Below are 25,575 nucleotides of genomic sequence, written 5' to 3' on the forward strand. Positions count from 1 at the left end.
AGAGTCAAATGGAATTTTATGAAACTAAGTGACACATTGGAAGACACTCAAGAGAGAAAGATTCAGATTTGATCTGTGACCAGACAGATAATGGCATTTCAGTTCCATTTGAAATCAATTTGTTAGTCTCACAGCACTGCTGCCTAAGCATAGCACCGCCCTTCACAGAAACTTATTGTTTATGATGTAGAGAGACAATACATTTCAAACACAGGGGAGAGAAATTAAATTTCCTTCAAGCTCCAATGCAGACATAGAGCAAACAGAAAAACAGATCCTTAAACTGTTCAGCATCGTCAGAAATGATACCATAGTAACAGAAATGCATCCGTACACTGCAAATTCATCAGTAAAATTGATTCTGATGAACAAAGCTAGGTGCTTTGCAACATTCCTGTGGCTTTGTCCTAAGGAGAAACAAGTGCCATATTTTAAGTGAGTTAAGCATAAGTTTAACTTTGTAATGCAAACACTAAAAACATTGGCCAAAGACAGAGAAGCAAATGCAAGTGTTTCTCCAAAAAGGAGGTGTATCCCATCATTCCCGGCATCTTCCTCACCTCTCCCAAAACAGTGGTTCTCGCCCTTGGCTTCATATGAGAGTCCCCTTGTAAGCTTTTAAAATCCCTCAAGTCCTGTCTGCACCTAGACCAATGATACCATAATCTATGGGTGCAGCACCAAGTCATCAGCATTTTTTAAAGCTCTCCAAGTAATTTGAATCTATATCCAAGGTTAAGGCATAATGAGTATTGAGAGGACTGGTAGACTAAGGGTGTCGTGCTTGCAGTCTTGCTGACGAAGACACACCCCTTACTGCAGCAACCCTTAGAGCACAGCCATACAAGAAGCCCTCAGTGTCCCTTCTTCAGTTACTGTAAGTCCCAGCTTTAATGCTGTTAACAAGCAAGTAAAGCTGGGAGGAGATGAAGTATTTGTGCCTTCTTGTGAAGATTAAATGAGATTATTTGAATGGAATGTTACAGTTTAGAATTTTTTAAATTTAATTTAATTCAATTTTAAGTTCTTGCATACATGTGCAAGACGTGCAGGTTTGTTACATAGGTAAACATGTTCCATGGTGGTTTGCTGCACCTATCAACCCATCACCTAGGTATTAAGCCCCGCATGCATTAGCTATTTATCCCTCACAGTTTAGATTCTTGATGAGCCAAAAGGGTCCACTGATCCCTGCTATTAATTTCCGATTAATTTAGCTAAGGATATAGAACTTATCAAAAGAAAAATAGCTTCAGAGAACAGGAGCAGATGCAGCACATGTGGAGAAATGTTTCCTTAAGTGTGGGTTTTCTACAATGCACACAGCTATTAGGAACAGCCCCCAAGAGTCCAGCCAGAGTTAAGAAAGATGCCAAAGTTTTGTCTTTTTCAACTCCTTTCTATTCCAGGTTCCATCACAATTCCAAAATTATGTTAACAAACGGGGTTCTTCAGTTTAAGGCAGTACAATGTTTGGTCTTTGGACTCCTGGGTGTCCTAAAACTTTTCTAAGGGGTTACCAAGGTCAAAACTGTCTTCCTTACTCGCTCTTTTCACTGTGAAACCTGAAGCACTTTGGCATGAATCAAGGTAGTGTATGTTTTTATCTTCATGCTTTCGTAGTAAGCAAAGTAAAATACCAGTTTTATTTAAGAATATCCCTGGCCAGTTCTGTTGGTTTCCGGTTCACTCTAATGATTGTTTCTTTTGCTGTGCAGAAGCTCCTAAGTTTAATTAGATGTCATTTGTCTATTTTGGCTTTTGTTGCCATTGCTTTTGGTGTTTTAGTCATGAAGTCCTTACCTGTGCCTATGTCCTGAATGGTATTGCCTAGATTTTCTTCTAGGGTTTTTAGATGTGGAGAAATAGGAACGGTTTTACACTGTTGGTGGGAGCGTGAATTAGCTCAACCATTGTGAAAGACAGTGTGATGATTCAAGGACCTAGAAATAGAAATACCATTTGACCCAGCAATCCCGTTACTGGGTATATACCCAAAGGATTATAAATCGATCTATTATGAAGAGCCATGCACACATATGTTCATTTCGGCACTGTTTACAATAGCAAAGACTTAGAACCAACCCAAATGCCTATCAAAGATAGACTGGATAAAGAAAATGTGACACATATACATTATGGAATGCTATGCAGCCATAAAAGAGGATGAGTTCATGTCCTTTGCAGGGACATGGATGAATCTGGAAACCATCATTCTCAGCAAACTGACACAAGAACAGAAAACCAAACACCACATGTTCTCACTCATAAGTGGATGTTGAACAATGAGAACACATGGACACAGGAAGGGAACACCACATTGGGGTCTGTTGCAGGGTGGGGGACTAGAGGAGGGATAGCAGGGGGTGGGGAGATTGGGGAGGGATAACACTAGGAGAAATACCCGATGTAGGTGACAGGGGGATGGAAGCAGCACACCACCATGGCATGTGTATACCTATGTAACAATCCTGCAAGATCTGCAAATGTACCCCAGAACTTAAAAAAAAAATTAAAAACTTTAAAAAAATCTAGGGAAAAAAAAAAAGTATCCCTGGCCAGGCACGGTTTCTCACGTCTATAATCTCAGCACTTTCGGAGGCCGAGGCAGGTGGATCACCTGAGCTGGGGAGTTCGAGACCAGCCTAACCAACATGGAGAAACCCCTTGTCTACTAAAAATACAAAATTAGCCAGGCCTGGTGGCACATGCCGGTAATCCTAGCTACTCAGTAGACCGAGGCCGGAGAATCGCTTGATCTTGGGAGGCGGGGGTTGTGGTGAGCCGAGATCATGCCATTGCACTCCAGCCTTAGCAACAAGAGCGAAACTCCGTCTCAAAAAAAAATCCTTGATGAAGCAGTAAAAAATGTTAATGCTATTAAATCTTGACACTTAAGTTATATATGTTTTCAATATTTTCTGTGCATACTGAAGTATGATACATTTTTTTCAGCATTCTTTTTATTTTAAAAAACAAATAAGTTATTCAGGCTTGAGAATTTGGCAGACATTTTCTCAAAAACGAACAAAGTGAGCCTGTCACTTCAGCAAAAACAACTGACAGTACTTGTTGCCAATGATAATATTCAAGCTTTGAAGCAAAAATTAGAATTTTAGAAAATTGTATCCACCATTGTGACTATGACAGCTTCCTAATACTTATATACTTTTCTGATAAGATTGGTGATGACATGAAATAATGTGATATTCCAATATTGTGTAACAAAGTGTATCAATCTTTGAGAGAACTATTCAGTGAACCAGTGTTTTCTAAATGACCAATGCATGAATTACAAATTTGTGCATGGATAAAAGATACATTCAAAGTGCAAGATAGACCAATGGATTTTAATGCAGCAGAGTTCAAAACATTTTCATATTACCATTATTATTTAAGGAACTGCCACTTGACAGTTTTTGATGAAGTGTCAAAGAAAAATATTTATAGTTATCTAAATAGGCTATAAAAATACTCCTCTCTTTGTGAAATACGTGTGTGTGTGTGTGTGTGTGTGTGTGTGTAGCCAGATTTTCTTCTTATATTTCAGTCAAAATAACATATTGTAAGAGACTGAATAGGAAAGCATATATAAGAAACTAGCTATCTTCTATTATGCCAGATTTTGAAGAGACTTGCAAAAATGTAAAATAATGTGGCTCATCTCACTTTCCTGTTTTGCAAAACATAGATTTTTCTGAAGGATATGTTATCTACATAATCATGCAATATATTTATTTTTTTGAAATGCATTGAAATATAATTTTTTAAATTTCTGTTTTGATTTCTAACCTGGTAAATATTGAGAGATGTAACCCATATAAACAAAAGTACTTTGGAATCCTTTAAAGGTTTGAGAACTGCTGGTTTAAGGAAATGTTTGTAGACCTAGGCTGTTCACATTTTTGTTTTTGCAGACAGTTAAATTCCTAATCACTCAGCCTGATCTTGTGGAACCTTGATTTTAGGCTTTGTTAAGGAGGTCGACTTTGATTTAACTTAATCCTGAGCCTTGTTCTTTACTTTTGAGGAATAGTCCTGGATTTTCAGTGGAAACTCAACCTCTTCACTGAGCTCCTTTAACTGGACAGGCTTTGACCTCCAAGCCGTCGCTCCAACCGATGAACTGCTGAGATCACTGCTCGTATCAGCTCTTTTCCTTCAGCTATTTTGTTTTCCTTCTGGACTTCTTGTAGCCTCACTCTGTGCATGCACAGCCCAGGGGTCAGTTAAAGATCTGAGGGGAATTTATATTTGGGTTCTTCTTCCCAAATTCCACCCACTGGCTTTCTCCTTTCTCATGTCTCCTCCATTTCCACACTCTCTGGTCATCCTGCCTTCATCCTCTAAGTCCTCAGCCCAGTAAGATTACAGCCTTCTGCTTGAGTTCCACATCCAGTACACTAGCAAATGGAAAAGTCTTCAAGGGAAAAGCCAACCAAATATGCATCTTACCCAATGTGCTTGCATTCTTTCAAGATCATAGTTCTTCCAGTCTCTGCCTGCTTTTGGTTGAGTGCCAATGGTTTCCAACAACTTCTCTTTCTATATTTTGTCCAGAGTTATAATTGCTATCAGCAGGGAGGTTAGTATGATATGAGGTAGTCTGTCATTAAACGAAATTTAATTCCTATCTCTTCCCATTTTAAAACTAAGATTAGCAAGACCAGGTTCTCATCTGTGGGGTGACAGCAGAGCCGTACCAGACCCTTGACCAATATATCCACTTCCATCTGTGCATTGTTCGATAAAATCTATTTCCCCACAATCCACTCAGCAAGTCTGGTTTAATATTCTCTTGGCAAAGGCCATCATAATACATCCAATTGTCTCATAATCTTTTTTTTTTTTTTTTTTTTTTTGGAGACAGGGTCTCATTCTGTCACCCAAGACCCTAGCTGGAATGCAGTAGCATGATCACAGCTCACTGCAGCCTAAGCCTCACAGGATCGAGTGGTCCTCTCACCTCAGTTTTTCAAGTATCTGAGACCACAGGTGTATGCCTCCACACCCAGATAATTTCCTAGCAGCTTTTGTAGAGACAGAGTCCTGCTGGGTTGCCCAGGCTGGTCTTGACTTCCTGGGTTCAAGCAATCCTCCCACCTTGACCTCCCAAAGTGCTGTGATCACATGTGTGAGCTGCCACACCTGGCCAATTGTCTTACAATCTAATAAAAATCAGTGTGTTGAAGACATATCTGCAATCCCATGTTTACTGTAGCATTATTCACAATACAAGATAAAAAATCAATCTAAGAGTCTATCAAAAGATGACAGAACATTTTTTTAAATATTACCTCAATTACCTCTGAAAATATTGTTGCCTTCTGACAACAGCAACAGGCTCATTTTGAGTTTCCCTGCCCCACATATAGAGCCAATGACTGTCTAAGAAGTCCTGTCTCCTTCTTGTGGAGTTTATGTTGATTCCTGTGTACCCAGTGCTAGAACCCCCAAGGCAGGAAGAACCAGGCCCAGTCTCCGCCACAAGGTCAGCTCTGGCCATGGTAGGGGGCTGGACCTGGCTCTTTCTATCTTCGTGTCTAAGATAGGTTACACAGGAATCACCGGGAAGGTCAGTTCTGGCATGAAAACAATTCCGTGAAAACGGAAACCTCAAAGCCTATGAATTCATCCATATCTCTCATCTATAATCCTCCAGTTACAGGCATGAGCTGTCTCCCTAATCCCCTCACTGGTCTTTTTGTCTCATTCTCATACTGCTCTGAGTGTCCCGCAGCCCAACTCTCTTCCAGACTTTGATGCCGCTGGACTATTACCACACACATACGTTTTATAGTAAAGAAAACTTTTGTCAGTCCATTTGTGTTGCTGTAAAGGAATAGCTGAGGCTGGGTAATTTATAAAGAAAAGAGGTAACGGTTCTGCAGGCTGTACAAGAGGCATAAAGCCAGCATCTGCTACTGATGAGGGCCTCAGACTGCTTCCACTCATGAAGGAAGGCAAAGAGGAGCTGGTGTGTACAGAGAACACATGGCAAGAGAGAAAGCAAGAGAGAGGGGAGTGCAGTTACAGGGTCTTCTTGATGACCAGCTCTCAGGAGAACTCTCATAGGAACTAAAAGAGGAGCAACTCACTCCTTACTGCCAGGATGGCACCAAGTTATTCAGGAAGGATCTCTCCCTTTGACCCAAACATCTCTCTTTAGGCCTCACCTTAAACATTGGGAATCAAATTTCAACACGAGATTTAGAGGAGTCATATTTTCAAACCATAGCACCATCCTATATCTTTAGTATCTTTTCAAAATATTCTTGAGTAAATTATGGTTTTCCTCTTTGACACTTTTCCTATAGCAGGTTGCTCTTTTTTCATAATTTAAAATATCTTGGTTGAGAGGTAATGTCAACATCTGCTCAATTCCCAACAGCTCATTTTTAATTGATCAGTCTTTCCTAATCTGAGCAAAAGACCTTCTCTGAGAATCTTGCCATCTACCACATCACTTTCGATCTTCTCCTTACAATCACCTATCTACACACAGATCTCTATCTCCTCCACTCTCATATATCTTTGGAATTTGACTCTCACTTAGCTCCTTTGCCTAAACTGTTGCCAGTATCCATCCACATCACCCATATGGATAATTTATTCAACTTCATAACATTCCAATGTCAATGGTATTTTCTTCTTCTCTTCCAAATCCCTCCTATCTTTATGCTGACTATATTCACTCTTAAACCACATTAGGATCACTAGCCTTTCCCTATATTCTTTGAATATATCAGCCCCACTACTGTTTTTATTTCTTTTCAGACTAATTATTGTCCTTGTGGATAATAACACAATCCATTTTCTCAATACTACAACCAGTTCCCTCCCCTTGTCCTGCCACCATGCCTTTGTCACAACCATCTACCCCTAGATTAGTCTTTCAATATGCCTTCTCTCTTCCTCCACCTGTGTGACTAAGCATTGCTGAAGAAAAAATGGTCAATTGTACTGAATGATTTTATCATGGCTTAAAAGACATTTCTTCAAGAGGTGCTTGATATCACTATTAACTGTGGATCTGCAAAGAAGAGAAGTCCAAGAAATCCAGTGTTTCAAGACTACACTTTTAATTTTACTATCTGAATCATTCAAAACTTAATTACAGAGAATATAGTCAACACAAGCTAGTTCAAAGACAAATAATTTTGTTCTTATCTGGAGTAGAAGGCTAAAGAAATAGACTTTATGCTGAGCTTCCATTAAAAAGTCCCTAAACAACCTGGGACTGCAAAGGGAGCTGCTAAGATGCTGTAAAATTGGGAATCTTTCTACCAATTTGGGAAGCCATAATAATATTTGTTTATTCTAGAATCACTCCATGTTTTCTACCATAAAGAAACCATGTCCCTCATTTTTAAAATATCAAAAAATAAAAGATGTTGGCGAGAATGTAGAGAGAAGGGAATCCTTATACATTGTTGGTAGAATTGTAAATTAGTCCAAACTGTATGGAAAACGATATGGAGATTTCTCAAAGAACTAAAAATAGAACTACCATTTGATCCAACAATCCCACTCCTGGGTATATACTCAAAAGAAAAGAAATCATTATACAAAAAGACACTTGCATTTTTATGTTTACAGATGCACTATTCACAATAGCAAAGATGCGGAATCAATCTAAGTGTGCATCACAGATGATTGGATAGAGAAATTATATTACACACACACACACACATGCACACACACAATGGAATATTACTCAGCCACAAAAAGAATGAAATCGTGTCCTTGACAGCAACATGAATGGAACTGGAGGCCATTAAGCAAACTAACTCAGAAACAGAAAGTCAAATACTATATGTGATCACTTAAAGGTAAAAACTAAATAATTAGTACACATGGATATAGGGTGTGGAATAATAGACATTAGAGTTTCAGAAGGGTAAGAGTAGGTGAGGGTGATAAACAAGAAATTATTTAATGGTTATAACGTGTATACTATTTGGGTGATGGTGACACCAAAAGCCTAGACTTCACCATTATGCCACATATCCATGTAACAAAATTGCACTTATACCCTCTAAATTTATACCTATAAATAGCCATGTCCCCAGTTAAGAAGTTGTCAGCAGCTATGTAAACCAGAAGAAGCCAGCCTCCAAACTGCACCCGTGATCTTTGCCTCTTAGCATCCATGCTCTTGTGTTTTCCTCTCCCCCATTGAATAGGGCTGATTTGTTGAACCAACAGGATACTCCAGAAGAAACTGTTTGTCTTTTGAGACAATGTCATAAAAGATATTGCCTCTTCCACTTTTCTCTTTCTTGGATCACTTCTACCAGAGGAATCAAACTACCATGTTATGAGAACATTCATGCAACATTCTGTGGAGAAATCCATGTGGGAACAAACAGACAGCTCTTCCAATAACCAGCACCACTTGCCAATCATGTGAGTGAGCCACCATGGAACCAGATCCTCCAGCTTCAGTCAAGCCTCTGGCTGCAGTCCCAGCCAAGATATGACAGCAATCTCAAGAGAGACTTCAAGCCAGAATTGGCCAGCTAAGTTGCTCCTAAATCCCTGAACCACAGAAATTGTGAGAGATGAAATGTTTGTTGTTGTTTTAAGACACTAAGTTTTGGGGTAATTTTTACTGCAGGAATAGTATAGGGATCAACTTCCTGAGCATTAATCCTTGCTTCAATGTGCACTGCCTTTCCTTTCCTTCATTGCCCACTCCAAAGATCTAAGGTCAACAGTTGAGAGTTGGTATAGGTAAAATCTGCAGTTCTCTGTGAATTGACTAGACTCTTTCACCTTCTAGTTCATCCTTCACTAGATTTCTAATAATGGCTCCTATTGGACTTATCTCCCACAGATAACAACTATATCTGGACAAATAAATATATATATATGTGTATGTGTGTGTGTATATGTGTGTATATATATGTATTGATATATTTATGGATATATATGTGTATATATATACATGTGTGTATATATATATGAATTTATTGTATATATATACACACACACACACATACACACACATATTACAACCTGCCCTTGGACACAAATTTTTAAAAATCATTTGTGTATTTATATATACACTATATATAAATATACATATTTATATATGCCCACACTACCTAAAGACATTGGAGAGAGGCCAAAAAGCAGTCAGATACTGAAGGACAGTCATCACTTGGAAGGCAAATAAACTTGATTAATCATCAGGGTTTTTTAAAAAATTGCCTGAGGGCAGGTTGTAGTATGCACTATGCTGCGGTTTAAGGTAAGGGAGGCTGAAATAAAGACAGAAAGCCTGTAGTCTTACTGGCTTGACGAAACAGAAGAGAGAGTAAGGGCAACCACAGCAACTGAAAAATGAGGAGGAAAATCTCAGAAAGGAGAGCGTCTGACAAGGGGGTCCTTGGATTTTGTAATTTCTGATTGATCACTGAACCATACATGTGCAGACTGTGAGTGGAGGCAGACTCCAAGCAGTCCAACTAAGCTTAAAAGAACCAAACTGAGATTTCAGCTGTTATCTACTGAGGTGGAGACGGTTTTCCATTTGAGTTCAGCCCATTTAACTGCCTCCCTCTTCTCTACACACACACACACACACACACACCACACACACACACACACACACACACACACACATATGCATGTGTAGAAGTTCTGTGGTACCAAACTGTGAGCAAGCAGAACTAGGAATTTTGTTTGTTTTTATGAGATCCAAAAGGTACATAGAAAAGTTCTGCAAGATTTCCAGTGGGAAACCAGTTCTCTAGAGAGAGGCTATTAATTACTCTTTAGAAATGTCCCCTAATTTTGATGCAGCGTATTTATTTTTGAAATATCATAGTGCATTCATTCATCTTGAAATCGTCTGTTGATCTTTTTGGGAAAAGTGCTTGCAATATTCCAAGTCATCAGGTAAACTGGTTTGAAGAAATCCAAGGAGTTCCTTAAATGTCAGCTCATCATTCAGGGTATGGGGCAAAGGGCACAGGCTGACAGGTCTAAGACAAAAGAGCTTTAACACAGGTAGAGACAGATATATGCTTGCCTAATAGTGACAAATTATCACTTGAAATTTTCTTTTTTTATTTCCATAAGTTTTCGGAGAACAGGTGGTATTTGGTTACAAGACTAAGTTCTTTAGTGGTGATTTGTGAGATTTTTGGTGCACCCATCACCCAAGCAGTAAACACTGACCAAATTTGTAGTCTTTTATCCCTCACCCTATTCTGACCCCTCTTGAACTTTTCACGGTTTCCAATTAGTCACTATTTGATATTCCTCTATGAGCCATGCCATTGACCTTTATCTGATACATTTGAAGAAGACAGAAGTGAAAGAGAGGCTTCTAGTATGCTTTGTGAACAAAATCATGTTTGTAAATAGAGTGTAAACCTATTGACAGTTCAACAATTGCCCTGCCTAATATTTTAAAAAATGTTAAATCTGCTTTCTGTGTTAACCCTCTGTATGTTAGAATTCATTTACTGTTTCTATGAGGTTTAAAAGTTACACAGAAAAGTTCTGCAAGATTTTCAGGGGGAAAGCAGTAGGAAATATCATTCACTTAGTCATTTTGTTTAGGAATAGATTGTGAACCAAATATATTCTGAAAATGGAAGAAAAATTTCAAGGTTTGCATGGGAGAGTTGAGGGGTATGGCTACTGTTTAAAAACCAATGTGTGATTTTTCAGGCCTGACAATAGGCAATGACAAAGACTTTACCTGGCAGGCCTCACCAGGAAAGCTACCCTTCACACACCAGACTTGGTGCACAGCCCGCGTGTGGCAGTGTCTGTGGGGTGCTGCACTACAAGACTCAGACTCCCCTGGCCAATGATGCTCGTTCACATATTTACATTCTGAGCTTGGTGCCTTCATTTCTAGGTCCTTTATCTGAGGCCCTGTGCAAGAGGACTTCAGGTTCCTCTGCTGAGATCTTATGGGGTAAGGAGAAGGGGAAAAGTTTGAAGATACACTCTGACTCAGTACCCGGACTTTTCCAGTCCGACCCCACCACCCAACTTCAGGGTCCGTAGACTGACAGAGCCTTTTGTTTGGGGCTCCCTCAACAGAAAGATGACCCCACGTCTGTGCTACTCCACTTGAATCTTCACCAGTGTGCTGCCCTACAAGGGAAAATGGAACAGTGAAATTCATGTTTTCTCTGGTTTTAGACACTTCCTTGTTCCATCACTGTGATTAAAGGCTTAACTCTTTCATTTTCGGCTTGTGGCTTTAATTGGCTACTTGAACACTTGACAGCTCAGCTCTCTCCCAGCTCAACAGAGCTCCTAAAAAGACTAATTAAATTTTTTCCATTCTTAAACCACCAGTAAGAATCACAATCCTAAATCCATTGACCATACTAAGCAAGAATGGCTGGTGCTTGATAAACAAAGTGAGTTCTACTAAATTTGCTCCAAAACATTTTATTAATAAAAGTCTTGTTTAAAAAACAAAATAAAAAAGAGTTAGGTGTCACATTGAATAACATGTTGATAGCTTGTGTATGGTTATGTGTTCTAATTTCTCTGGGGTAAAGAAAGAAAGAGTAAATATAGTCATATAATTTTTTGAAACATTTCCAAGTACAAAAAGCAGCACGCTAATTTTAAGTGCAAAGAAAGCTCATAATAAAATAGACTTTAAAAATTACAAATAAAAATCTGTACATCAAGGATATTTTTAAGGCTTTCCCATGTGCATGTCACCATGTAGACAATGAAGAGGAACCGCCAAGAGAGGAATCATCACGTCAGGTGCTACAGGTCTGGCCCATTTCAGTTTGCAGGACCATCTCCTCTTTTCTCAAGGGAAAAGTGTCAATTAGGTTGAACAGGGCCACAGGCATCACCAGGGAGACATAGCGCTCTTTGTCCATCCCATGCTTATCTACTAGCACCATACTGAAGGAGTAGAGTGGGATTCGCAGCAACAGCCTGTGGCAGACAAAGAAAAGAGGAGACTAAGTCAAATCATGACTCCCATAGGTCCTGGTGGATCAACCAGAACCCTACTGTAACAGAGTATACCGAGAAAGCCTTGATACCATGAAGGACTGAATCATCCTTTAGACCCTGTCTACTCAAAGTGTGATCCTTGACCCAGCAGCATCACATGGGAACTTGATAGAAATGGAGACTCTCATGCCCCACCTCAAACCTACTGAATTAGTATCTGCATTATTGTAAAGATCCTCAGATGACTGATATGTACATGAGAGGTTGAAAAGCACTGCTTTAGTTTTAGACTATGGTCAGGAAGACTTCAGGCTTGCAATGGTACCATGTACCAACATTTGGTACAGTCTAAGATTTTATGGGAACAGATTTTTTTTCATTAAATTGGAATCAACCCAAGTTTGGAACCAACCCAAAATCCAAGCTTGCTGACTAGTGTTGCGTGACCACATACGCACTAGGAATAGGTCAGTGATTATGAACAGGGGTGATTTTGCTCCCCACCCCCAGGGGAAATTTCATGCCTGGAGATAGTTTTGGTTGTCACAGTGGGGAGTGGAGATGTGACTGGCATTTAGTGGGTAGAGGCCAGGAATGCTACTAAACATCCTGCAATGCACAGCCAACCCTTCCTGCCAAACAAAGAATTATCTATCCCCACAAATCAATAGTGCCAAGGCTGAGAAACTCTGGGCTAGGTAAAGCTGACTGAAATAATTTCCCAGCATAATAGTTCTGACCTATTCAGTGGCCAGCTCAGGATTGCAGAGTTATAAGGGATTGAGCTTGATCTATACCCCATGTATTCTAAGTTGGTTAATCAAAATTTGTGTCCCAAATAATTCCAAAAAAATATGAAGTAGTTTCAAGTGTCTGGTGTTCTTTCTGCTCTACCACACTAGAATTTAAGCTAAAAAAATATGTCTTTTATATCAACAAAAATATGTGTAGATGGGAATAGCTAAAGAAAGCAAACAAACAGATAAGCTGAGCCCAATGAACAAATGAGCCCACTCAGTCTCTTCTCCAGATTTTTTTTTCAGTTTAGATATTTTGAGATGGTGTATGAAGCAGAATATACACTACCATCTGGATTTAAAGTGAAATATGTTTTCCTCATGCAAACAGATCAAGGTTAAAAAAATTGTTACATAAAACACAAACTGTACTTTTTCTGCCTTTTAAGAGGGAGTCTCAAGGAAGAAGGGATTAATTTGTATTTTATCCCAGTGGGGAGATAAATTGCCAATTCATTCCCAATGAGTAGAAATGAAAGAAAGAGGACACAACACATCTGACAAAGGGCTGATATCCAGAATTTTCAAACAGCTAAAACAGATTTACAAGAAAAAAACAAAGAAGCCCATTCAAAAATGGGCAAAGGATATGAACAGACACTTTACGAAAGAAGACATACATGAGGCCAACAAACATATGAAAAAATGCTCATCATCACTGGTCATCAGAGAGATGCAAATCAAAACCACATTGAGATACCATCTCACGCCAGTTAGAATGGCAATCATTTAAAAATCTGGAGACAACAGCTGCTGGAGAGGATGTGGAGAAATAGGAACACTTTTACACTGCTGGTGGGAGTGTAAATTAGTTCAACCATTGTGGAAGACAGTGTGGCGATTCCTCAAGGACCTAGAAATAGAAATTCCATTTGACCCAGCAATCCCATTACTGGGTATATATCCAAAGGATTATAAATCATTCTACTATAAGGACACATGCATACAAATGTTCATTGCAGCACAGCTTACAATAGCAAAGACCTGGAACCAACCCAAATGCCTATCAATGATAGACTGGACAGGGAAAATGTGGCACATATACACCATGGAATATTATGCAACCATCAGAAAAGATGAGCTTGTGTCCTTTGTAGGGACATGGATGAACCTGGAGACCATCATTCTCAGCAAACTGACACAAGAACAGAAAATCAAACACCGCATGTTCTTACTCATAGGTGGGTGTTGAACAATGAGAACACATGGACACAGGGAGGGGAGCACTACACACTGGGATCTGTTGGGGGGAAACAGGGGAGGGACAGCGGGGGGGGATTTGGGGAGAGATAGCATGGGGAGAAATGCCAGATACAGGTGAAGGGGAGGAAAGCAGCAAATCACACTGCCACACGTGTACCTATGCAACAATTTTGCATGTTCTTTACATGTACCCCAAAACCTAAAATGCAATTAAAAAGAAAAAGAGGACATGACAATGCCTCTGCCAGGTTTCCTGAGGAGAACTCAGAAGCAAATGACTGCAAAGTACATTAATGAGTTCTAAACACGCAAATGTAGGCTGCAAAGTAAGGTGCGAGTGAAGAGATCAACTGCTCTGCATCGCAAAGACCTGGAATCAACCCAAATGCCCATTGATAATAGACTGAATTGGAAAAATGTGGCACATATACACCATGGAATATTATGCAGCAATCAGAAATGATGAGTTTGTGTCGTTTGTAGGGACATGGATGAATCTGGAGAACATCATCCTCAGCAAACTGACACAAGAACAGAAAATGAAACACCACATATTCTCACTCATAGGTGGGTGATGAAAAATGAGAACACATGGACACAGAAAGGGGAGTACTAAACACTGGGGTCTATTGGGGGGAAAAGGGGAGGGCCAGTGGGAGGGGGAGGTGGGGAGGGATAGCCTGGGGAGAAATGCCAAATGTGGGTGAAGGGGAGAAAGGAAGCAAAACACACTGCCATGTGTGTACCTACGCAACTGTCTTGCATGCTCTGCTCATGTACCCCAAAACCTAAAATGCAATAAAAAATTTAAAAAAAAACTGCTCTGCATCTATAAGAAGAAAGGCATTGAGTTTTCTTTTGGGAGCATGGGGCAGTTCTGGCACACGGAGCTCTCAGGAAAGAGAGGCATAGGGAATGTGGTGGCTGAAGCCTCTGGGAAAGGGTGACCAATAATAAATTGGAGCATTCAGGTTTTGTATCGTGCTTGTGAGGCTAGGATGGGAACCCCCCACCACCATCATAGTGCCACCATCTGCTATAACACACATTCCTGTCTAAGCCTTGTGCTTTGATTTACACAGAATGTAAAGAAGAAAACTATCATGGGAAGAGCTCAGGGTTGGATCAGTAGGCCAGCAGCAGCCACAGGAATGCTTCCCACTAGGGCTGAAAGACCACAGAAATCTTGGGCATGGATCGAACACCACATAGAATATGGGATGAGGTGTGATGCTGACAGTATTTCTGAGTTACATATGTGTCTGTTGTCAGATTGGAAAGAATTCTTCTTGAAAAATCTTCCAGGGAACTCTGTAGACTCAAAGAATAATGTGGGTATAGAAACTATGGCTTTCTTTGTCCCTGTCATCCTTGAGATTGCTGGAAAATTGCTCTAGAAAGCATGAATCAGGTCGTACATTCAGATAAAAATGAGAGCAAGAAAGAAGGCAGGTGAGGATCCTGCAACACCAGGCAGCCAATCTCTTCTTTCCATTGACTCCCTTCAAGGGGTTTATCATGGCCTCAGTGCTCTTTGAAAATAGTATGACAGCCAGACAAGAGAATTTTTAGATTATCCAGGCATTGTGTTTTTCCTTCTCCTCTTTACCTTTTCAGTCTTTGCCTAAAGCATCTTTTTTCCTCTGCACTACACTCCAAGGTGTCTAAAGAAACCTTTCCGATTTAAAGGGAAGTCCTGCCAAGTTCTTTGCTTCTCACTGATATGTCTGATAACACAGGCATGCTGACCTGACACCAAATCCATTAGGTAATGCATGATCATTTCTGAGTGATCATTTCTGTACGACATTTACCTGGACTATCATCCAGCTGCACAATACAGATTGACCCTTTTTGTGAAGGCTACTGGGAAAAAACTCTATTTCAAAATTGTAAATAAAGTCTTTGGTAAAAAACTAAGCCAGTGGTCCTCACCATGTGGTCCCTTGGGAGCTCACTAGAAATGCAAATTCTCAGGTATGACCAGAGACCTACTGAGTCAGAAACTGATTCTGATTTACAGTTTAGAGCCCACAGTGTAGACTCCAGCAATATGTATTTTAATAAGCCCTCTAGGGGATTCTGATGCAGGCTAAAAGTTTCAGAACCACTACATGATGTATTTTAAATCATCTTTAACCTATAGAAGTCTACGGTAGCCCCAACATACACAATCTGAATGATAGAAGTATTTTTAATCACATTTTTCTGTTCCTCAAGTAGATTAAACAGTTTAAAATCACATCAAGATTTTATGAAGATTACACACACACACACACACACACACACACACACACACACACACATTCAATCCAAAAACCATTCAGAAAAATCTGTAACAAGTTTTAAAAAACCATTGACACAGGATATGAGCAAGTAGTTCTAAATAAGCAACAGCTTCATAAAACCTACTTTGAAAATATTCATTATAAATATTTAGCTGTCAACACAGCTCTCCGTCTTAAGTTCTGTACACTTCAACTTGAAGTATCTGCATATTAATTGTAAATATACAATATATTCTTAAAAGCTATTATCACCTCTGGAAATAGTAAGGCTGTTTCAGTGAAATTTTGAGTCATTTACTACACTTAGTGCCAACATGGTGCCAGTTACTGTGCTAGGTACTGAGTAGCAAATATTCAAAAGCTCTGCTACTGAACTCAAAAGTTGGTATGGGGAGGTGCTAGATGCAAATGCAGTAAAATAAAACAAATACAAAAGCATATGAGTGTACCCAGGCTTCTGCCTTCATCGACCAACTAAAGAGAACTCGTGAATCCTCTTATTTTTCTTCCATCCCTGGCCCTCTGAGTTTTTTACCTTGGTGGGAATGCAGCAGAATTTTTTTGGGTAGAAAGTGGTATAGATCAAACATGGGATGGGCCAAAGGCAGCTGGAAAACTGGGAAATTAGAGAAAAAAGCTATTGTGCCAATCTGTAGCATCATTTGCTAAGGATATGTTTCTATCATATAACCTCTCAAGGAGTTTCTGTGCCCTCTGAACAGGTGTGATAGGGTTCACCAAGTCCCATTTCATTTTCTTCTTTCTGGCAATACAGAAAGACTCCATTCCCCAGCCTCCCTTAAAGGTGAATTGCAATCATGTAGCTAGTTCTGGCCAATGAACTAGGAGAGTGAGCAAGGTGTGGCATCCCCAGCATGAAGCATAAAGCAGTGGGTGTGAGTTTTTACTCTCTTTCCCCCCTGTTGTATAAGCCTGAAAGCCATGTGTTCTGGATGTTGATGTATAAAATGTTGTAGGCACTGAGATCCTGAGAGGCAGGGAGCAGCCTGGGACCCTGAGAACAGAGATCTGTACCCTCCCACACAGGGTATGAGAGAAAAGCTTGGTGAGAAAGGAAGATTTTAAGAAGTTTTGCTTTAGCCTAATTCTTCATTTCACAGTGGTCAAGAGATGCAAGTAGAAATTTGGGTTATTCTGAAATTACCTTTTCGTTGTTGAATTCTACTTCTTTAATACATCATCATTCAGAGACTAAAATCCACGGCCCCAACTTTGTAAGGGTTATGAAAGTAAAGTACAATTATTAAAATAGAGATATGGACAAGTGTTCTGGAGGCATGGAGGAAAAAGAGACCAAGCCTGGAAACACTAATTGGATGCCTGCACTTCTAATAAGACCAAGGCTTGCTTAGGTCTTTTTTTCAGGTCCTCCTCTCCTAGCCATCCTTCCTCCACCAACCAACCAAACACACACACACACACACACACACACACACACACACAGACACACACACACACACATAGATAGACACATACGAAGCAAAAATGAATGGTTGGAGAGTGAAAGAAATAAAACACTGGTAATTATCTACTGCACTGTTTATTTGAACAAACAGCAACATGCTGATTAGCATGGTTATAACACTCCTAGAATAAAAGCAATTAAACACTGAGGTTGCCTGAACTCAATCCTGAATAGAAAGAAACCAGGGAAGCTAATAAGTTAAAAGTGCATTCATATGGGATAAGATTTAAGAACAGAACTTCCCCCTACCTGAGCTGCAGCGCTAGGGCTGGAGGCATAATCTTTGCTCCTATCCTGCCAATGAGCGTCGGGAACACACCCACCAGCTCCACCACGGTGATATGTCGAAGATCAAGGCCACACTGTGCTTGCTGGGAAAAAGAAAACCCAACATGGGAGGTGTGAGCATGGGTAAAGAAAGACATCTTTATCAAACTTGAAACCAACAGAAGCAGTACTGGCCCGCCTCTGGAAGTTTATTGTCCACTCTGAACTGTACTGAAAACAGTTGAGAAATTGGGGTTAAGCTAGTGGCTATAAAACCTAAATACCATCCTAGAGGAATCACTCAAAAATGGCTTGACCATGGGATTTTGAAAACCTAAGCAAAATGGCAGTCTATATATTTCCAGACAGGGTGAGACCTCGAGTGAGTCAAATTTCCTAAAAAGTGTCTAAGACCACCCCAGAGGATTCTAATTTTTTCTTTGCAAGGAGAGAAGACTATTTCCAGAGTCCACTTCATTGCCCTGTTTCCATTCTCCACACCCCCTTGCCCTATGCTCTCCACACCCAATCCCAGGGGAAACAAGGATAAAAGGTTCCAAGCCTCTAAGCTGGCTCTTGGCAAGAACCTTGGGAATGTGGCCCAGTCAACCACGTGCTAGGAGGGCTCATCAGGAATGGCAGTGGCAATTAAAAAAAAAAAGTAACATAAGACAAACACGATGAATTTGGCTAAATGGGAAAAAATAAATTTTGAAGTCCTGAAATACAAAAACATAAAATATGTTTTACCAAATTTCCACTGAAACATCCCTATGGGAGGTTACAGAACTGGTTGAAAAGTTTAAAAAGTTAGAAATAAACTTTTGTATTACTCTCCCTGAAATGTCTAAGTCAACCAAATCTTTCCTTGAAGGCTCTGGTTAAAACGCAAATGTCAATATATTCGAGGGAGGAGGTTACATAAAACATCTTGATATAAACTATCTTATCCAACTAGTTGTTATCAAGGATTTGAAGGGATAGGACACTAGAGCAATGATGGCAAATTTTCTTTGTAAAGGGCCAGAGAATATTTCAGGCTTGGCAAGCTCGGATGGCCTCTGCCCTAACCACTTCACTTGATCACTGTAGTGTAAAAGCAGTTGTAGAAATGAATGAGTGTGGCTGTGTCCAATAAAAATTAATTTACCAAACCTAACCATGGGTCACCATAAAACCTATAGTGACACAGACGAAAAGCAAGTTGTTTGGCTTAATTCATTTTTCTATGGAATAAGACCAGATGAGGAAATGCATGATCATGGAATATAGCCTGCAATGTCAACTTCCCACAAAAGAGAAAGGTATAAGCTTGTGCTTTCTGAAGAGCAAGCCCCCGGCTGGGACAATAAGATACAAAGGGAGGTAAGCTGGTGGAAAGTGGAGGAAAAGATGCAATGAATTTGGTTCCTTGATTCAAGGGAGCTCATAAAAATGTTATATGGCTCTTCAGAGTTCATAGGCCATTCTTCAAGTACATGGGAAGAGTGGAAAGAGAGTTATTCTTATCCATTTTATTAATGCTGACATGAGAAGTAAATGTAGCCTTTGATTAAATCAAGACTGTTCTAAGCACTTAGTTCTGTCCACTGCAATATATGAATAAAATATTCTCAAAAAAATATGTGCAGCACCCTATCCATGACACAGCATACATCCTGCCTCTCTAGCATTCAGTCAGGTTGGCCACTCTTTTGCAAACCAGCTTTAGGAAAAAAGCAAGCAACTTCTAGTTTGATCCTTACAGTTTCCAGTCATCCTTCCCCACACAACCAAGATGCTGGTCGCCTCATTTAGTAGCTACAAAATTTACACAGCTGAGAAGGACACATTTCCCAGAAAAATGCTCCTCAAACTTTAGGGTGCTTAGAAATCACCAGGAGATTTTGTTAAAAGTGTAGATTCTGACACAGTAGATCTGGGAGGTATGTCTAGAATTCGCATGTCTATCAAGCTCCCAGGTGATGCTGATGCTGCTGGTCTGGTCACATTGACAACCACTGTCTAAAAACTGGTTTTCACCCTCTGAGAGTTGAAGAAATTCTCAGGAAGAATGTGGGCCTTGAGGCCTCCCGGATTCCTTTCATCTCTTGGGCCAGCCTTTTGGGCAGGCAGCTAACTGATTGCGTCCAGCCAGGCATATCCTGGACAGGTTCAGCAAAGACAATTGTTCTGAGGCTAGGCCTGGACAGCATGTCAATTAGACTTATTGGTGAAAACTGACAAACCTCATTAGTTGGAAAATGATTGGGTTAACTCTAAGTAGTTGATGTTAATCAGGTTATGGCCCAGAACCAGAAATAAATGATGGTAGCTCTAAAGTGCCAGTTCCTGAAACCCACTGTAAGTGGATTAGGCACTGAATCTGGCCTTTGCTTTTAGTGAAATGGCTGGGCCCTTCCTGTTAAAGGTCTCCCTCCCACCTGGGCCCTGCCTGGAGGACTCACCTGCAGCATTCCTAGCTGCAGCCGGTAAAGGAGGTTTCGGGCTGTGGGTGTGGACACAATGAGGAGTCTCCTTTTCTCATAAAACTGATCCAGAAGTGCAGCTGCTGTTCTGACACCCACATTGACGTTCATAGCTGTAATCAGAAATGGCCACATGGGTCATCAACCTTCTACTTGTTCTGGCTCAACAGAGCCTGTGATGACACACAGAACCACTTGTGTAACAAGTAAACCCTGAGATAAGGATTCAAGTGTAAGTAGTTTATTTGGGAAGCAGTCCCAAGAAGCACTTGTAGAGGAGTGAGGAAGTATATTCATTTCCTCTTGCTGATGTAATGACTCACCATAAACCTAGTGACTTAACATAATAAAAACTTATTCTTTTAGATACTACAGATCAGGATCTAAAAAATTCTGGTCTCATGGACCTAAAATCAAGGTATTGGCAGGGCTATGTTCCTGCAGAGGTTCTAGGGGAGAATCTGATTTCTTGTCTTTTTCAGCATCTAGAGGCCACCTTCATTCCTTGGCTAGTAGTCCCTTCCTCCATCTTCAAAGACAGCAGTGTAGCATCTTCAAATCTCCCTTCTCTCTGACCTCTCCTTCCATCATCTCTTTCTTTGACTCTGACAGCAGTTCTGCCTCCTTTATATAAGGAACCTTATGATTACATTGGGCCCATTGGGTGATCCAGGATACTCTTCCCATCTCAAAATTCTTAACTTAATTACATCTGTAAAGTTCCTTTTTTTTCTTGTAAGGGAACATATTCTCAGGTTCTGGGGATTAGTATGTGGACATCTTTGGGGGACCATTATTCTGCCTATGTCAAGAAGTGAGGCAGTGAAGGAAAGAAAACAATACTAGTTGGTTATCAAGCAAGTTATTGCTGTGGGCATTTGGAACCAACTTCCACTGGGGAACTCTAGGAGATGATATACCACATACCTCAGAATTACCCCACTGGAGGGACCTGGAGTATTTATACCATTGCTCCATCATTGTTGAGGGCTGCTTCCGGGGCACTAACTCTCCATCACTTCCAGCTGGCTCTGTGCATGGGCTGACAATGCTTTGATAGCCAGAAAAGAAAAGCTCTTAGACAGAGAGACCCAGGTAATTGCAGTAAGTAGCCTTCTGAACATAGATGGGAATGTGAAAGGCATATGGGTCAAGCACCATAGTATCTGCTGGGGAAAGGGATGCAGAGAGGCAGAAGGGTGAGAGAATGGGCAATGGCCAGGCTGGCTTTGGAATGGCTCAGAATCTCTGAAGTCTACCACCTTGGTGCAGAAGGGACAGAGCAATGTGGGGCACAAAGGCCACAGAGCAAGCAACATAGGCATAGAGGACATGGGACAGGGCTCTTTCATAATAGGTCTTCCCTTTAAGCAAATAAATGACAACTAATTCTACCATTCAAGGTCAATGAAGGATGTTGTATAGATAGGCAAGCAAACAGACTTAGCCCCAGAGAAGAAATAATATGAGAAAAACTAGGAGATTCCATGTATGATTTACAAACTTGGCTTTCATATTTCACACTTTAGGTTTGTATTGAAGTATTTGTTCATTCACACATTAATTCATTCAGCCATTATATACTGAGTACCTGCTATGTACCAAGCTCTATGCTAGATACTGTGATGTCACACAGTGATTTACAGTTCTTGCCCTCTTCCCTGCCCCAGGGGCTCAGAGGCTAAGATAGCTCTGGTCAAGAGAAAATACCATATAAGCCACTATATTTAATCTTAAATTTTCTAGTTGCCTCATTAAAAAAGTATAAAGAGGCCAGGTGTGGTGGCTCATGTCTATAATCCCAGCACTTTGGGAGGCTGAGGTGGGCGGATCACGAGGTCAGGAGATCAAAACCATCCTAGCTAACGTGGTGAAACCCTGCCTCTACTAAAAATACAAAAAGTTAGCCAGGTGTGGTGGCACACCCCTGTAGTCCCAGCTACTTGGGAGGCTGAAGCAGGAGAATTGCTTGAACCCAGAAGGCAGAGGTTGCTGTAAGCCGAAATCACACCACTGCATTCTAGCCTGGGTGACAGAGCAAGAATCCATCTCAAAAAACAAGTATAAACAAATAGGTGGAAATGATTTTATGTTTTATTTAACCCAATATATCCAAAATATTTCAACATGTAATCAGTATAAAAAATTAAGATACTTTATATTCTTTTTCATATTAAGATTTTGAAACTGGTATATATTTTACACCTATAGCATATCTCAATTCAGAATAGCCTAATTTAAGTGCTCAATAGCCACACATAGCTAGTGGCTACCATGTTGGACCACACACGTCTAGGATCCTGTTAGACACTACACCCCAGGCGTTAATGCCAACATGGTGGGCATGAAGTCCTTAGGTAGGGAGTCTATAATAGGTATGTTCTTTGTACTTTAATATATGAAATTGAAGACTCTCAGGCATTTAGCTAAGGACTATGTTCACCCAACCAGATAAAGAGGGATGGCCATGAACTTCTCAAAGTATATGAAAGGAAACCTCTCTTGCACTGGAATCAAGGACCAAGGAGCTTACAGGTTCTGCTGCTGGCTGGAGAGAGGGCTGCATACATACCTGCACAGGTGGGCTCTGTGCCAGACCAAGCCAGGTTGGATTGACATACTCGGGCAGGGCTACCCTGGAGCTCATAGCCACCGATGCAAGAGAACTCACAGGTGGCTCCATAATTATCCCCGTCGCTGGAACACTTCATGTAACCATTCTCTGGGGCATTGAGTTTGCCACAGCGTTTGACTGTAGGGACACAAGTCCAGAGGGGTCTCAGTGCTGAGCTCCCATCCACAGAGTAAGCAGAAAAGGTGAGGATGCATAGGCATCAGCTTTGCCATCAGGCTTTTACATCAGCCTGTGGAATAAGTGAGGGAGCACGAATGACTATTAGGTCAGTCGGTGAGCCTTGCAGTGGTCACCATCCATACCAGTGAGACCACCTATATCAACTGGTTTAGCCCCTTGCATTATAGATGAGGAAGTGAAGTCCAATAAAAGTAAGGAGTAAAAGATGGTTAGCAATCAGTCGCCCAAACCATTGGGCATAAAATAATCCTTAAAAACATTTTCTTTCATACCAATGGTTCTAGAACACTAAGAACATGTTCTCCTGGTGGCCCAAATTAGGGGGCTCCTATCCACTCTGGTCATAGACAGACTCACAGGCTTCAGCTGGTCACCTATGCTCATGGATGAAAATAATTATTGAATCATCTTCTGGGACAGTCAGCTATGGGCTTCTGTGAGACTAATCCTGTGGAACTCCTTAAAGAATCTGGCAACACTGAATTCAGGTATTAAGACAGGGCACTTCCCTGAGCCTCATTAGAGACTAATCTAAAGCTAGCAAGTCTCCCACCACAGTAGGCACTTGGGAGAGTTCTGGCTTGAGGGCCTGCTTCCCTTTGCTCTTCTAGAGAGAAGGGGGAAAAAAGCAATAAGCAGTACTCTTACCTCTCACTTTAACTCGAAATTTGCAAGTGCCCTTATTCTCAGCTCTGTCATAGACTGTGTACTGGATCTTGTGGTCTCCTTCTGGAAAATGGGAGCCTGGGGGGAGGCCTTTTAGAATGACACTTAGAGAGAAAAAAGAATTAGAAACAGGAAAGATGACATTATGGACCTGACAAGCAAGTGATGACCTCTCACTCTTTACAGAACATGGAGAGACTGAGGGCAACCATTAGACCAGTTTAAGTAGAACAAAAATTTCTTGAAGAATAGAATCTCCTAAGCTGCAGTCTGTCTTAGAAGAGCAGTTTGTGAGCAGAAAATGGAAGACCCAAACTACTGGGAAATTTAGACCTTTTTCTTGCTGAAGGGTAGAATGGCAGGGACGGGCGTAGATGGGAGGAGGGAGGGTGAAAAATATAGAGCCCAAATCTCTTCCTTCAATCTCACTCTTGTTCCAGGTAGGACCTGAATTGCCTCACTGTTGGGAAGACAAGGGAATTTTCTGTAAGGAAAATCATTCGAGAATATAGTCCAAGCAGTCACTGGCAATTTGGGCCTGCAGGGGGTGCTAGAACCTTCTCTGTTCTTTCTATCTGGGCGAGTGGAGACCTTTCCTGACCAAAAGGCAAGTTCTCTGTGATTCCTTGGTTATCATAATAATAATTACAACGAGTGTTCTTTGAACTTGCATAAACCTTACATGTCAGGCATGGTTCTAGGCATTTTGCATATATTTATTTAATCTTCACAACAACCCTACTACGTAGGTAGTATTATCTCTCTTTCACAGATGAGGAAACTGAGGCATCAAAAGTTTAAAGAACTTGCCCAAGATCACACAGCTAGGGTGAGTTCATCTTTTTCCTTGGCTGTCTATACACCAATAGGTATAGCATGATCAAATCCCATGTGTTTTTTTTTCAATATACATATCCCTACAGTTCTTGGGAATGATGAGAATATTTGCTAATAATGAACATGTGGAAATATCATTGTCACCATTGAGGAAAGCCTTACATTAAAAATTAAGTAAAATATAATACTCCTAACCATGTTATACAAGTTACCCACAAAAACAACAAGGTGAATTTCTCACAAAGCTTGTAGACAAATAGTGTCATCTGATGACTTGATGTTTTGTGTTTATTACACAGGATTTCAACAGCAGACAGAGTTGCAAACATCTAAAAATGTATGATGTGCTAGGGGCTGGGCCAGGCATTGTGCTAGATGCTGAAGAGTCAAAGGTAAATAAAATCCAATCACTGATTACGTCAACTTACTTTTCAAATCAGATTGCCTAGATTTTCTTCAAATGGATTTGTGGGATGTGTATGTGACAGCAAATAATTTTTTAATGGTCAAACTTTATCTTTGAGAAGTTACAATGGGGGAGCATAACTAGTAATATTGCTTAAGCTAGATGAGGCACTGCGGGAAGATTATTGGAATGTAGGAACAAAATGTCCTGCTAGAGATGAGAGACTCAACCTCCTCTCACTAGAAAATGTGCTGTTATTGTTAATCATTGTGTAAAAATGTGTTGTCATGCACAGCCTGTGTTGATAGGATTCTAGAAAGTCTCTTCTTGCTTTATGGATCACCAGGGATAAGTTAGAGATATCGTTTTATCTACAGATGAAAATTC

At 40.5% G+C, this 25,575-nt stretch overlaps 1 protein-coding gene across 2 annotated transcripts in view; it reads right to left on the reverse strand.

Annotated features, from left to right (window-relative positions):
• Positions 1 to 11,408: 11,408 nt before the first annotated feature.
• The window catches only part of SRPX (sushi repeat containing protein X-linked), a 75,295-nt gene continuing 61,128 nt past the window's right edge, over positions 11,409 to 25,575 (reverse strand). For both annotated transcript variants that reach the window (XM_008989142.4, XM_008989141.3), the window contains 5 exons: positions 23,928 to 24,049; positions 23,037 to 23,216; positions 20,444 to 20,577; positions 17,979 to 18,100; positions 11,409 to 11,934 (listed from right to left, as the gene is read on the reverse strand). In XM_008989142.4, coding sequence (XP_008987390.1) covers positions 11,751 to 11,934; positions 17,979 to 18,100; positions 20,444 to 20,577; positions 23,037 to 23,216; positions 23,928 to 24,049 — 742 coding nt within the window. In that variant the 3' untranslated portion in view covers positions 11,409 to 11,750. The remainder of the gene's footprint in view (positions 11,935 to 17,978; positions 18,101 to 20,443; positions 20,578 to 23,036; positions 23,217 to 23,927; positions 24,050 to 25,575) is intronic.

This window comes from Callithrix jacchus, chromosome X, assembly GCF_049354715.1.
Source record: "Callithrix jacchus isolate 240 chromosome X, calJac240_pri, whole genome shotgun sequence".
NCBI lineage: Eukaryota > Metazoa > Chordata > Mammalia > Primates > Cebidae > Callithrix > Callithrix jacchus.